The 14,661-nt window shown below is 44.9% G+C and overlaps 2 protein-coding genes and 1 pseudogene across 2 annotated transcripts; all 3 read left to right on the forward strand.

Moving 5' to 3' along the window:
• Positions 1–2,001: 2,001 nt before the first annotated feature.
• Positions 2,002–5,529, forward strand: LOC115128317 (elongation factor 1-alpha, oocyte form). Its single transcript, XM_029658055.2, has 8 exons — positions 2,002–2,109; positions 2,852–3,013; positions 3,533–3,712; positions 3,804–4,100; positions 4,198–4,348; positions 4,437–4,693; positions 4,781–5,015; positions 5,116–5,529. The coding sequence occupies exons 2-8, from the start codon at positions 2,870–2,872 to the stop codon at positions 5,235–5,237; spliced, it is 1,386 nt and encodes a 461-aa protein (XP_029513915.1). The 5' UTR covers positions 2,002–2,109; positions 2,852–2,869; the 3' UTR covers positions 5,238–5,529.
• Positions 5,530–5,772: 243 nt separating this feature from the next.
• On the forward strand, positions 5,773–9,624 carry LOC115128316 (elongation factor 1-alpha). Its single transcript, XM_029658054.2, has 8 exons — positions 5,773–5,881; positions 6,467–6,616; positions 7,138–7,317; positions 7,427–7,723; positions 7,905–8,055; positions 8,156–8,412; positions 8,598–8,832; positions 9,148–9,624. Exons 2-8 carry the CDS (start codon positions 6,473–6,475, stop codon positions 9,270–9,272), a joined length of 1,389 nt encoding a protein of 462 aa, XP_029513914.1. The 5' UTR covers positions 5,773–5,881; positions 6,467–6,472; the 3' UTR covers positions 9,273–9,624.
• A 423-nt stretch (positions 9,625–10,047) lies between these two features.
• LOC115128993 (cyclic GMP-AMP synthase-like) lies at positions 10,048–14,554 on the forward strand (annotated as a pseudogene).
• The last annotated feature ends 107 nt before the right edge of the window (positions 14,555–14,661 follow it).

Below are 14,661 nucleotides of genomic sequence, written 5' to 3' on the forward strand. Positions count from 1 at the left end.
GATTGAAAGCAGCAGCTGAGCTCTGTGACTGTTACCTGAACTGAGGAAAAGATAGTCGGGGAGTGCCGTCACCACGTCAAGGGATGTCAGCTGTTCTATGCCAGGCATTCAACGGTGATGGGGACAGTACGGAGATTGCAGGGCCCTGAGTCGGACCTCTGTGACCTCTCCACAGCACCCAAAACACAGAATGGATTTCCACAGCATCCTTTGGAATAGGCTCAATAGATCAGAATATATTGATCATATATTGGGCAAATGTCAATATCCACATCATCAAATCTTTGTGGTGCTGGGAATGAAATAAATCAATGTTTATATTGTAGTTTGTTTGTTTTTTGGAAAAGGTTGACTGAAATCTAAAAACATGTATTTTCCTCAATAATATGTATCATAAAACACACTCACTGACTAGGCTATGGGGAAAAGGAACTGTAGAATGTAGAACTGCAATCAGGTACATCACCCAACTTTGATCCAGTGTTATAGAATTTAACATTACTTGTGGACTGGGTGGGCAACTCAACAGAGGTTTAACATGGCGAGGTTTAACATGGCTTTTGCTATATTTATTGGAGAATTGGCTTGATATGATCATTATGGAAAGCACTCAGTGTTAGCATTATACTCTGTGAATGTGAGTGGAGAATCTAGCAGGACTCCCTCACACTCATTGATCACTGTAGTCACTCATCTTGGCCTTGTCTGAACGTCTTTAGAATCTGAATGTGTGTGAGATGGGGTGGAGGTGCCCTCCAGGCCATTGAAACAATGAGCCTGGCTTTCCCTTTTCAGTGCACTGTTTGAGCGAAAATCTCTGGATTTGTTATGCTGATTGGGTCACCTAGAGTCAATACAGGTGGATGGTGATAATGAGAAACTCAAGGGCATTTATTTTCTGTCTAGTGTAGCCTGCTCCTGAGGCAATAATCCAAGAAATGTGATTCTCTTCATTGACAGTTTATGGTCCACAGAGGAAAAATGTATCATTTAAATTTGATATGACAATTGTGTAAACACTATGTAATAATGTTGAAAAAAATGTATGAAATAATAGATTTTCCTTTCTAGAAAACAGGCTTTGATCATCTCACTCAGGTTTATGAGACAGAGTGGGGATTGGTTTGTTGAGATAACTAATCACATTCAACATACAGTGGGGAGATTCATTTTCAGATTACAGTTTAACTCTGTCAGTTGAGTTATTGAATGAATCTCTGGTTTATTGTTCATGTTTTTCTAATGCCAATAAAGAGTGTGTTTGAACAGTGTTATAGGGAAAAAGACAGAGACAACATATTAGATTGTATACAAATAATTATAAAATTCAAAACATTTGAGGTGAAGTAGAATGGTTTGTATTGACAATATTTGTTTCGTTGTAGAAGAAAAGCCAGAGTGAGGCTGACAATTAGGATGGTAATGCAGCAATGTATCAAGTAGCCCCTTATGGGAATCATCAATGTTCTCAAACCTCCAGCATCATCATTGAATATGATAGATTTTCAAGAAGAAGCAGACATCCAGAAAATAAAAATATTTGAGGTCCAATGATAAGCAAGTCTTGACCACTTGGGGTTATTTAATCAATTTATCAATTACCAAGCTATGTTCTTTTTAGATTATTTGATTGAATCAGAAAGGATTACTTTCAAAATTGAAAAGATTTTAAATCATGACATATTAAGACAGGCGAGGATCGTTTTTCTGGTTTCGGCTAGAAGGGAGACAGTTTATGTATGATCAGATATTACTTTTGTAGAAGGTTATGAGAATTTACGCAGCAGGTTATGAGAATTAACGTGGTAAATTCTGAGAATTAGGTAAAGGTTCGGAAAGGGGTTAGCGAAGAGCTAAAAAGAAGACAGAAAATCAACTTTTGATGTAAACTTGAAATAACCTGTATTCCCTCTATCCTTGACCAGTTTTTCGCTGAATTGTGTGTGATTTGCGGATTCGAATAGGGAGGGGAAAGGAAGCGGGGGTGCAACCCAATCTGGCCACCTCCCCGTGTATAAAACTCCAACTCAACCATCATTCTTTCTCTTTCTGTTACCTGGTTAAGGGCAACAGCAGTGGTAGTAGCAGTGTGATTTCGTAGTGACACCGGTAAGCGCGTTTATCATCAAGTGCTTTCAAAAAATGGGCCTAATCTGTTCTTGAATTTACAAGTGGTTATGTTTTTACATTTTTTTTTTCATAGCTAACCCGTATTGCGAAAATGTACTATAGCGAATACATTTGTTAGCCTTCTTTCTGTCTGTCGTTTCAATTAACCTGTGGAATTGATGGTGTAACGTCAAGGATACTGTGATTAGTTACTTTATATAAATGGCCATAATGTTGTCTTTACTGAAGTTTTTAGTTTGTCAGAAAATTACACTTTTCGGTTGGGGGAGGGGAAACTGGGGGGGAGAACAAAGGATACTAAAGCAGTGGTCTGTGTGGCTGAGTAGCTAAATGGAATGTCTGTCTTCCATTAGTGAATTGCACGGTAGCCCAGGCGACAGTTGTCGAGTTGTGATAGCTAAATTCCTCTCGGATATTTGGAAATCTTTCTGTAACTTAACACGACGTGGCCCAGAAGTAACACGTGTCTCGTTTGCCCCATGGCGGACTAAGGCCTACGTGGTCATGGCTCATTCACCCTTTGTCAAATGGCATCGGATGAGTTAACATTGTCGAGTGGGGACTTTTTTTAAAAACATTTTTTATGGGGTCCTATTCTTAATGGGATATGTATTATATTTTTGGACCATCGACAAAAGATTGTTAGTGACCTGCGTTTTATTTGCAGCCATATTCCAAGAGGCAATGTGGCTTAGCTAAGTGGTTTCTCATTTTATTTCAGAAACTTAAGTAAGCGACCATGGGAAAGGAAAAGATCCACATCAACATCGTGGTCATTGGCCATGTCGACTCCGGGAAGTCCACCACCACCGGCCATCTGATCTACAAATGCGGAGGTATTGACAAGAGAACCATTGAGAAGTTCGAGAAGGAGGCTGCTGAGGTAAGCATTTCCTAAACTCGTTGGGTACAATACTTTGGATTAAATGGCGACGCCAGCATGGTCTTTGAACGGCGAAGCCGGTAGGGTGTGTAACGAGTACGCGCATGTGGGGTGGCGCTTGCGCGCGGGCCTAGCGTCCGGGTGATGACGATGCACTTTGTGTAATGGTGGCTGAGGCCTTCGTGGCTAGAAGGGTACAACATGTGTGTGTGTGTATATATATTTTTTTTAGCTAATAACTTACTGAACACCGGCTACGGAAAGCCAACTCTAAGAAGTTGTCCGATCTCTAGTTCACAGCCTCTATTTCCACTTCATAAAATGCATAAATTACGTTTCTGAAAGTAGACTGAACAATCCATTTATATATATTTTTTTAGTGTAACTTATTGGCTTAGTTTCCCATAACATTCTAGGCTTGACCCTGAATGTTGTAGTTGCTCACAATGCAATTTAACATGTAGCTTGATCACATTGATGTGATTTAATGTAATAATTATTTTAACTTCCCATTTTTAGATGGGTAAGGGCTCTTTCAAGTATGCCTGGGTGCTGGACAAGCTGAAGGCTGAGCGAGAGCGTGGTATCACCATCGACATTTCCCTGTGGAAGTTCGAGACCGGCAGGTACTACGTCACCATCATTGATGCCCCTGGGCACAGAGACTTCATCAAGAACATGATCACCGGTACATCTCAGGTAAGTGGGGCCCACTGCAATTGGGCTGTACTGTTAATCTACAGCCTATTAGTTTAAAGTGGTGGGCTGACAACCTTAATCCCCCCCCCAGGCTGATTGCGCTGTGCTGGTCGTTGCTGGTGGTGTTGGTGAGTTTGAGGCCGGTATCTCAAAGAACGGGCAGACTCGTGAGCACGCTCTCCTTGCTTTCACTCTGGGAGTGAAGCAGCTCATCGTTGGCGTCAACAAGATGGACTCCACAGAGCCCCCCTACAGCCAGAAGCGTTTTGAGGAGATCCAGAAGGAGGTCAGCACCTACATCAAGAAGATCGGCTATAACCCTGCCACCGTTGCCTTTGTGCCCATCTCTGGATGGCATGGGGACAACATGCTGGAAGCCAGCGCCAACGTGAGTAGTCCATCCCAACAGTACACTACTGTGAAATAGTTTTGCCTGTCATTTGCATACATATTACTGTTTCTAAACGCTTCTTCTCTTATTCCAGATGGGCTGGTTCAAGGGATGGAAGGTCGAGCGCAAGGATGGTAACGCCAATGGTGTGACTCTGCTGGAGGCCCTGGACAGCATCCTGCCCCCATCCCGCCCCACAGACAAGCCCCTTCGTCTGCCCCTCCAGGATGTTTACAAAATCGGTGGTAAGAGTCTGTTAAACTTCATGAAAGTGACTGACACGCAAAGGTTTGGTTCTGCTCGTTGGTTAATCTACTCCCCTGGTTTCCTCAGGTATTGGAACTGTACCTGTGGGCCGTGTGGAGACAGGCACCCTGAAGGCCGGTATGATCGTCACCTTCGCCCCCGCTAACGTCACCACTGAAGTCAAGTCTGTGGAGATGCACCACGAGACCCTGGAATCGGCTATGCCCGGTGACAATGTCGGATTCAACGTCAAGAACGTGTCCGTCAAGGATATCCGTCGTGGCAACGTAGCTGGAGACAGCAAGAATGACCCTCCAATGGAGGCTGGCACTTTCACCGCTCAAGTAGGCATACTGTTTGTAGTTGGGCGGGGCAGGTTACTTCCCATGACAATTGTTCTTGTGCTAATTGACCACGCCTTGTTTTTCCAGGTAATCATCCTGAACCACCCTGGCCAGATCTCCCAGGGCTATGCCCCTGTGCTGGATTGCCATACTGCTCACATCGCCTGCAAGTTCAGTGAGCTCAAGGAGAAGATCGACCGTCGGTCCGGCAAGAAGCTTGAAGATGCCCCCAAGTTCCTGAAGTCTGGAGATGCTGCTATCGTTGACATGATCCCCGGCAAGCCCATGTGTGTGGAGAGTTTCCAGGAATACCCCCCTCTTGGTAAGTTATCCACATGCTCTCATCACCAAAACATTGATAATCCTTAAGGTCCTCTATGCTTCTGGCAAAATAGTAACGCTGCCTTTTCAATCTCCTGCAGGTCGTTTTGCTGTGCGTGACATGAGACAGACAGTCGCTGTCGGTGTCATCAAGGCTGTTGACAAGAAGGCTGCCTCAAGCGGCAAGGTCACAAAGTCTGCCGTTAAGGCCGGTAAAAAGTGAATTCCCCTCCCACAGGACGTCCCTCAGGTAGCGGGGTCTGCTGCCCTACATCCTGCGGCGTCTCAAAACCTAAGCTCTATACTTAAGGACTGGTTAATGCTGATTAAAACTCATCGTAAAAGTTTCCGCAGGAAAGGAACCCAACGTGGAGACACTTGTGGATTCTTCATTACAGGCGGTGCCTCTTTCAGTTAAATTGTGTAAATGGTTGAACGGAACCTGTTATGATTCTATTAAATTGGAAGGAAACTGCTGATAACTAATAAAGGTCTTTAAATGTCTTGACCAAAAATCCTGCTGTCGTTTTCCTTAATCCTTTGTCCTTCGTGTGCTTGTAGTTCAGTAGGAGCTACTCCATAGGGTAGGACAAGTGCAATGCTGTATGTAACTGGTCTTTGCAGCTGTTTTGACACATCCTATCCCTGACAGCTGCAGGGCTGTGCCCAGTGCTGGGTTTTTGCAGTCCAATCACCTTGGTGGGTTACACTGGTGCAGCCAATAGCACCCTATTTTATTGATGACAGCAGTGCTTTAGCATTTGCTGTTCTCCCGCCCCTCACCGCACCAGTATAAATAGAAATGTGAGATCAAATTCTTCCCTTTTTCTCCGGTCTAAAGCAGGGATAACTGTAAACCTATCGCAGGTTAGTGGAACAGAATGCTTATTTCAGGATATACTGGTCGTTAAATGGCTTGTGGCTAAGCTACTCTTAACACTGTTCGCTTAAAATTGTGATAATGGGATGGTCATGAGTCGTGCTAGCCTAACAAGTATCATCTTCACGAGCATGATTAAGGACCGGTCTAATTGTACTAGAGATGGGTGTTTCTAACTGCTCTCTCTCATTTTGATTCATAAATGGTCATGAGTCCACTGCTCGGTCCAACACAGTTGACCGCATCATGTTCAGTGGTTAACTAGCTACCAGCGAACTATTCGCCTGAACTAAAAGGCTAGCTAATGGGTTAGACGTGTGGACTAACTCCACAACTAGGCGGGGTGTATGACTTTGTGGTAACTAGTGACGATCCAACATGGCCGGCTCGCTAGTCCCCCGATTTAACATGGAGGACGATTTGCGGATAGCACATGGTGCATGAGTCAGTGGTGCCGCTGGGCGTCAAAGGCATCAACATTGTATGCATCTCCTGCTACCATGTTATTTGCATGCGTATTTTGTGTAAACGTATTTGTGCATCGGTAGTTACGTCATTTTCCTTTCAATCAGTAAATCATGGGAAAGGAAAAGATCCACATCAACATCGTGGTCATTGGCCATGTCGACTCTGGGAAGTCCACCACCACTGGCCATCTTATCTACAAATGCGGAGGCATTGACAAGCGAACCATTGAGAAGTTCGAGAAGGAGGCTGCTGAGGTAGGTTTGGGCGCCCTGACATTTCTCGATTTTTTTTTTGTTTGTCTGCAGCTATGAATAGCGACATAACGGGCGTGGTTACAGCTGAAAATCATTGGAAAGATTGCTTTGACACAAGCGACACCTACTGTACGAAAGTGTGTATCGCTGTCAGTTGTGGCCAGTCATTCTGCGGTAACTAAATGCAAAAATGCCTTCTAAAAATGGTTTTGAGTCATTGAACTGCAACTCGTTTAGTCAGGGAAAAAGAACTCAAAATGAAGATATGCAAATGATCTGGTGGTCAAACGTATTTGGGCATCGGGAAATTGCTGGGAAAAAACTTGCTCAACTAGCAGAATAATCTTATTAATCTGATTTGGCAGTCATTTTGTGTTATGGATTTAAATGACAAAACTGCCAAAAAATTATATGCATTTGTAGTAGGCCTAATTGGGTAGATATGATCTAAAAAATATTACAACTGTGTAGGCAATAGACTTAAGTGAAATAAACGCAAACTTGATTCTCTGCTTGTGTAGATGGGCAAAGGCTCTTTCAAGTATGCCTGGGTGCTGGACAAGCTGAAGGCTGAGCGAGAGCGTGGTATCACCATCGACATTTCCCTGTGGAAGTTTGAGACCGCCAAGTACTACGTCACAATCATAGATGCCCCCGGACACAGAGACTTCATCAAGAACATGATCACCGGTACCTCTCAGGTAAAGAAAAGCTTTAATAACCATTGCTGGTTTCCTGTTTCCTAATTATGAAATGATCAGTAGTGGCATTTTACCATGACGTTTGAAGTGTGTCATGTCTTTGTCTCAGGCTGATTGCGCTGTGCTGGTCGTTGCTGGTGGTGTTGGTGAGTTTGAGGCCGGTATCTCAAAGAACGGGCAGACTCGTGAGCACGCTCTCCTGGCCTACACTCTGGGAGTGAAGCAGCTCATCGTTGGCGTCAACAAGATGGACTCCACAGAGCCCCCTTACAGCCAGAAGCGTTTTGAGGAGATCCAGAAGGAGGTCAGCACCTACATCAAGAAGATCGGCTATAACCCTGCCACCGTCGCCTTTGTGCCCATCTCTGGATGGCATGGGGACAACATGCTGGAAGCCAGCCCTAACGTGAGTAGTCCATCCCCACAGTCCACTCCTCCGCAGCAGTGTAGTTTTATAGGTGGTCATATGCCTAAATGATTAGGGCTGGAACATTATAGAAGGTAAAGCACTGACAGGTCAGCAAGCCTCATCCGAATTTTGATCCACACAAGAGCAGTAACATTGTTTCTTCTGTTTCCCATTGCAGATGGGCTGGTTCAAGGGATGGAAGGTTGAGCGTAAGGAGGGTGGCGCTAATGGTGTGACCCTTCTGGAGGCTCTGGACTCTATCCTGCCCCCCTCCCGCCCCACCAACAAGCCTCTCCGTCTGCCCCTGCAGGACGTCTACAAAATTGGAGGTAAGAACCAGTTATAGATCAATATGTTTCAATATACTGGTTATTTCCTTTAGACATGACGAGGTTTGGCTCTTGTGGGTAAATACTTGTTTCCCTTTAGGTATTGGAACAGTGCCCGTGGGCCGTGTGGAGACTGGAACCCTGAAGGCCGGTATGATTGTCACCTTCGCCCCCGCTAACGTCACCACTGAAGTCAAGTCTGTGGAGATGCACCACGAGACCCTGGAAGCGGCTCTCCCCGGTGACAACGTCGGATTCAACGTCAAGAACGTGTCCGTCAAGGATATCCGTCGTGGCAACGTGGCTGGAGACAGCAAGAACGACCCTCCAATGGAGGCCGGCAACTTCACCGCTCAGGTGAGAGATGGGACAGATTTTAAATATTTCCAAGTCTACTTTCCTTCATGTCTCGTTTCTTCTGGCCAAACATTTGCACTTTCATTAAACGTTTTTCTAAATTCAGTTTACCCACATTTCAACCCCCTGTCAATGTAGTTGTAGATTCTATCCCATCCTTACCCAACCTTTACCCCAATCCTCAGGTCATCATCCTGAACCACCCGGGAACCATCTCCCAGGGCTATGCCCCCGTGCTGGATTGCCACACCGCTCACATCGCCTGCAAGTTCAGCGAGCTCAAGGAGAAGATCGACCGTCGTTCCGGCAAGAAGCTTGAGGACAACCCCAAGGCCCTGAAGTCTGGAGACGCCGCCATCATCGTCATGGTGCCAGGAAAGCCCATGTGTGTGGAGAGCTTCGCCGCCTACCCTCCCCTCGGTGAGTCACACACCAATTCCTTATGATGACGATTATGGGTCTTATTTATGCAGTGCTATTGAAAAACTGAATGTTTACGTGGGGGGGGGGGTTATCATCACTGTATAGGACCCATCTGGGTAATGTAGCCGTTTGGTGTTGAAAGAACTCGCCAAACATTTACTGTTGATTGCTTGTAAGAAGGTGAAGAGATCTTACTCGCCTCAATACCTTACAACGTGACTTACAAAAACTCTTTAGGAACTACAATGACTTCTGGAATATTCTGACACTCCATTCCAGTAACCATATCTCTTTGTTGCTGCATCGTTGCAGGTCGTTTTGCCGTGCGTGACATGAGGCAGACCGTGGCTGTTGGTGTCATCAAGGCCGTCGACAAGAAGGCTGCCAGCACTGGCAAGGTGACCAAGTCCGCCGTTAAGGCTGCCAAAGCTAAATGAATTCCTGCTCCAGACATCCAGCAACAACAAAGCGTGTCACCGGCATCCCATCCTGCAGTGTCTCAGAACCTGAGCTCTCTACTCAAGGACTGGCTAATGCTAATAAAAACCCATCGCAAAAATTTTCGCAGGAAAGGAAAGCAAATGTTCGAAGAATAATGCTTTAGGGAAAATTATGATAAAATAAAAAACCATGAACATGAACCGCCAAAACGCTGCTGTTTTCTTGATTCTCATAAAGCCAAAACGCTGAATCAGTTACTGTTGGATCCATACTGCTATCTACCATGAAATGATATGTTGTGTTAGAATATTAAAATAAAGTCTGGTTTCTGTTGCTGTGAAACATTGAGCTAATTGTCAAATTTTGGATTGATTTGCTGAATACACTCCATTGGTTTACAATATTGGCTACAAACAGAAAATAATAACAACTTAGATATCATTCACTGCCTCCATTTTAAGCATTCTCTCCTTTGAGTTACATCAGAAATGTACGTGAGAAATGTAAGTGCAGTTGGTCAACATGTCAGTACTGTTGATTCCTATTTTCAGAGAAGAGTGATTTCTCAATAGGGGAAATTGTACCCCGGTAAATGTCAGCTACTGTCAAGGTAAGGGGTTCTGACAGAAGGAGAAACTAATTGCGTGGTTTTTATATTCACAAGCCAGGTAGAGCATAACAAATCTTTATGGAATGGCGTCACACGGGTGAAACCTCTTCCTTACTGTGTCCCTAGCAACACCGCACCTAGAATTCAGTTGTGCAATCCATGATCCACTGCTACAGAGACAGAGGGAGAAACGATCTATTATCTTTAAGTGATATGTGACATCACAGTTTGGAAATAGAAAGGGAATAGTGTCCGGAACCAGAAATACTTCAGCTGACACAGAGAGGAGCAATGGAGACGTTTCAATGTCCCCCTAGCAAGCTGCAATTTGTGTCAACGACTGGGCAATAGGTAAGTCTTAACAACCCCTGTAAAATGTCACAATGGTTGAATGATTCTCTAACAATCAGTCTGGGATTATGAAGAAATGGTTGCAAGCGAAGTTGTCGAGAGTAACATGTAGCCTGGTTTAGGTAAGGTCTAGGAAATCACAATTACATTCATTCCTCTGGGCAGGGCCTCTGCATTTCAGTCATTGTACATTGTATGTACCGTGCTTAAAATGACATAGAACTTAGTAACATGATCTCTGATACTACGTTACTATGAAGCCACTAAAGACTGAGCAAGGTTGTTTTTGTTATTGCGCAGTCCCGTCCCATATACTTTCAACCTAAAAGGAAGAGGATATTCAAATTCCATTTATGTCATTCTCCTTTCTCTGAATCGATTGATGTGTTTGTGTGCGTGTGTTGATCACAGTAGAAAGATGAACAGAACCACACCTCAGAGGAAGTCATCCTCCAGGAGACAGACCTCAGTTCCATCCACACCCCCTAGAGAGCCCCAGACAATTCCTCAATCATGGGCCCTCGCCAGGACCTCGTCCACCCCCGTCGACCTCCAACCTAGCCTGGGCAGAGAGGCAGAGGAGGGTGAGTATCTGGACAGACAAGATGGAGATGGAGGTAGCCCCATAGAGGACTCTCAGACTGGGGCATCGTTGGGTCAGGAGACTGATGGAAACTCCAGTACCCCAGCCACACACAACTCACCCCTCCCTAGGCAGAGACCACACCTGACAGGTAATAGCACGGTCAACCTGCTCGCTTCAATGGTATTGTTGATTGTCCTCATCTGATGTGGGTATCATTGTATGTCAAAGACGCTAAGACAATCAATCAGTAACATGTTACATTCATTCATCTTGCCAGAATCCATATTCTGGGTTGAGTGACTTTTTGCATCTGCAATGTTTTGGAGGCAGGACACCCATGAGGCAGCGCACAATTGGCCCAGTGTCGTTTGCGTTAGGGGGGGTTTGGCCGGCTGGGATGTCCTTGTCAACTAGCGCTCTTGCAACTCCTTGTGGTGGGCCAAGTGCATGCACGCTGACTTCGGTTGCCAGTTGTATAGTGTTTCCTTCCTCCGCGAGCACCGGCTTGGTAGGGTCGTGTTTCGGGGGAACGCGTGGCTCTCGACCTTCAACTCTCCCGAGTTCGTACGGGAGTTGCAGCGATTGGACAAGACTGTAACTACCAATTGGGTTGAAAAGGGGGTACAAAGTACAAAAAAAGATTTGTTTTGGAGATGAAGTTCATGTGTGCATAATCCTGTAAAATGGGGCGAGAATTGCACCATTCATGCTTCTTTTTTATTAGTCAGATTCAGAAAACTTTAATGTCCTCAGAGGCAATTAATCTTGCAGCAGTCATAAAACATACAACATCTAAAAATGTAAAATAAATCCCAAAGGATATTTTACAAACAAATAGGCAGGGCGTTTGCCATATTCTGAATGCCCAACCAGGCCGACCCGAGAGTCTCCCTGTAATATTATCTGTTGCACCTTATTCTTGTACTGGCATCTCACCTTTTTAAAAATCTCTTTGTTCACTCTCTGTGCCTCTTGTCCACTTGTTTCTTCTTATTAAGCACCACTTTCAATTCTTTGGTCACCCATGGTTTGTTGTCAGGAAATATGCTCATCTGAGACAGTCCTGCCAATACTTCGATCTGTCCACAGCCCAGAACCCCACACCAGGGTACGAGCTGGCCCCTATCACCCCAGAGCTGGCCCGCTGGATCAGGCTTCGGTCACAGAACCTCAAGCTCCGCCAGAGTGACCGCCAGTGGGCCGTGGACTTGGTCAACCATCTCCGGGACAGCCTGCTGGTCTTCCTCAAGAACAGTGACGAGCAGCCCTACTTCCAGTCAGCCTCTGTGCTTAACAGTGGTTCATACTACGAGATGGTTAAGGTAACTCACACCATGAGACGGGAATTGTCTCTGGCTGGCGGCTCAATTAAAACCCATGAACACAAAATAATTACTGGCAGCAAATGATCCACATTTTCACTAAAGGTGTGTTTTGATAAACATGGATGAACATTGAGCGACTGATTAGGCAGTATCTATGAGTCAATACTGAAGCTTATCTCTGACATACTGTACATAATAGGAAACATGACATGCAAACATGGAGGTTGTTGTTCTTCTTGTGTTGAATGCTAAGTGTTGCTGTTTGTAAGTCTTCTGGACTTACAAATCTGGGTCTGTCAAACCTGCCTTTAGCATTAAGTGAGTATACTTTACTGTTATTAGAATCCTGTGAACGAAACGAAATAGCATGTAAATAATGCATAGTACCTTTTACCATTGTGTGCCAACAGATACACAACCCAAATGAGTTTGACATGATGCTGAAGCTCCAGTCTCCTTCCCGCCTCAAAATGACTGAGCTGGACCAATACCACGGCCTGTTTTATGAAGTCGCCCTATCCCGACCGACGCGTGCCCACATACGGTCTTTCCTATTGGAAGATGGGCTCACCATCTCAGCCAGCAAGATCATAAGGGAAATGCACCGTCTGGTCCGAAAGTTCATCAGCACCTACAAAGGTGTGGTAACCGGTCTATATTCACCTGATTGTTTGGAAATGCAGTCATACAAGTGCTCACCTACCCATACTGTGTGTTTATATGCTGTATGTTGTCCGACTGGTTTATCTGTGGATGCTATGTTGTTGAGGGGTCAATATGAATCCTTGAGTCCTTGAGAGGTCAGTGGTCGGTGTCCACATCTCCAGCCACCTATATATATATATTAGTAATATAAACTGTTTGTCTAAATATGACGTGGCACATACCTGTAGGCTTTTGTGTGTTCTTTGATCAGCAGTGCCTGGAAATAGCTGGCGTTAGGTTGTGAAGAGGAAGCGTCCAAACTCCCCAGCGGTGACCCTTTCCCTGTTGGAGGTGGATAATGGGAAAGAGGAACTACTTTCTGTGGATGTGGTGCCCGCCTTGGAAGTGCCCTCCTCACAGAGCTGGCCTCTGGCTGCCCGCGCAGGCCCAGATGTGAACAACTGGCTGGGGAAGAAGACCCAGCGCTCTCTCACCCACCAAACTTGCTTCTTTGTGCCCAAGAAACCGCCAGGGCGTAACCTCAGTGACGCAGCTAAAGGTGTGTGTAAAATTACATTGTTCTTGTGCCAGAGCCATAGATGTATGTGGATAGATTTAGTCACGATTGATACAGTGAATGTGAATGCTATTTTTCCTTTTATTGAAAATGATTCCCTTTTATTTGTGGCTGCTTGTCTGCTGCAGAGAGTTGGAGGATTTCCTTTTCTCACATAGAAAAGGAACTAATCAAGACTCACGGGAACAAGAGGACCTGCTGTGAGAGCTCTGAAACCAAGTGCTGCCGGTCAGAATTCACTCTACTACAGCATTTACCAGCACCTGTGACTCATTTATCCCTAATACTGAACAAATACCTTTATCTGAAGTCATCAACATCATGAACAATACCTCTCTTTCTCTCCTCCTCTTCTTTAGTAAGCAGTGCTTTAAGCTCCTCAAGTGTCTGATCGAGGGACTGAAGAAACGCTACCCTCAGGAGCTGGATGATCTGTGCTCCTAACATGGGAAGACAGTCTTTCTACACACTCTTTCCATCAGGGCCCAGGACTCCCTGTGGACACCGCATCATCTGCCTGCCTGCTTCATGCACCTCCTAGGGGCCCTGGAGGGCCACGCAAGGAGTGGCCTGCTACCCCACTTCTTTGTCCCCAGCTCCAACCTCTTCGACCTTCCCACACAAAGCTCTGGTGTTTCTGACTGAGGCTCTGGAGGAGCAGAGGAGACAGGGGCTTCCCCTTTTAATGCCCCCGGCTCCTGCCCCACCACTGGCAGTACACTCCCCCAGTAACTCCCAGTCCCAGCCATCCATTGTTGTATAGCAGACTCATGTTATCCAGTCTACTATTATTCAGCCAGCCAAAGTTATTGAGACAAAAGCTTTAGTGAAAATGTTCAACATTTTAGCTTTGGTTGTGGCTTTGGTCTGTGTTGTTTGTTACCTCTGCCCATCAGTGGTAGGAAGGTAGCAGAGACAGTCCAATCTACAGCAGAGGGCGCTAAAATGTTATGCAGATGTAGAGAATGATAAGCCATTTTTAAACAGATTTTTATTTATCTCTAAATGATGTCTTTGCTCTTAATAATAAACACAATGAAAAAAGTAACATTTCTGTATTTGTATGTAAATGCTAAATATATGCAAATGACCAAGAATATAGTAGCTATACAATGTATTGTTTACTACTTCTGTCCACTACCCCAATGTACCCCAAACTTTTAAATAAAATATATTATTTATCAATGAAATACTTGTCCATCATGTATGATCCTATATGATTTATTATAGTGTGTGTGTGTGCGTGCATGCGTGCGTGCATGTATAAAATCCTTGTGCGTTGCAGTCCTTC

The sequence above is a fragment of the Oncorhynchus nerka genome, linkage group LG4, assembly GCF_034236695.1.
Source record: "Oncorhynchus nerka isolate Pitt River linkage group LG4, Oner_Uvic_2.0, whole genome shotgun sequence".
Taxonomy (NCBI): domain Eukaryota; kingdom Metazoa; phylum Chordata; class Actinopteri; order Salmoniformes; family Salmonidae; genus Oncorhynchus; species Oncorhynchus nerka.

Coding starts and splice junctions, on each gene's coding strand:
- LOC115128317 (XM_029658055.2), top strand. CDS start 2,870: ATGGGAAAGGAAAAGATCCACATCAACATCGTGGTCATTGGCCATGTC. Junction 4,101..4,197: donor TGCTGGAAGCCAGCGCCAAC/GTGAGTAGTCCA, acceptor CTCTTATTCCAG/ATGGGCTGGTTCAAGGGATG. Junction 4,694..4,780: donor CTGGCACTTTCACCGCTCAA/GTAGGCATACTG, acceptor TTGTTTTTCCAG/GTAATCATCCTGAACCACCC.
- LOC115128316 (XM_029658054.2), top strand. CDS start 6,473: ATGGGAAAGGAAAAGATCCACATCAACATCGTGGTCATTGGCCATGTC. Junction 8,056..8,155: donor GGACGTCTACAAAATTGGAG/GTAAGAACCAGT, acceptor GTTTCCCTTTAG/GTATTGGAACAGTGCCCGTG. Junction 8,413..8,597: donor CCGGCAACTTCACCGCTCAG/GTGAGAGATGGG, acceptor CCCAATCCTCAG/GTCATCATCCTGAACCACCC.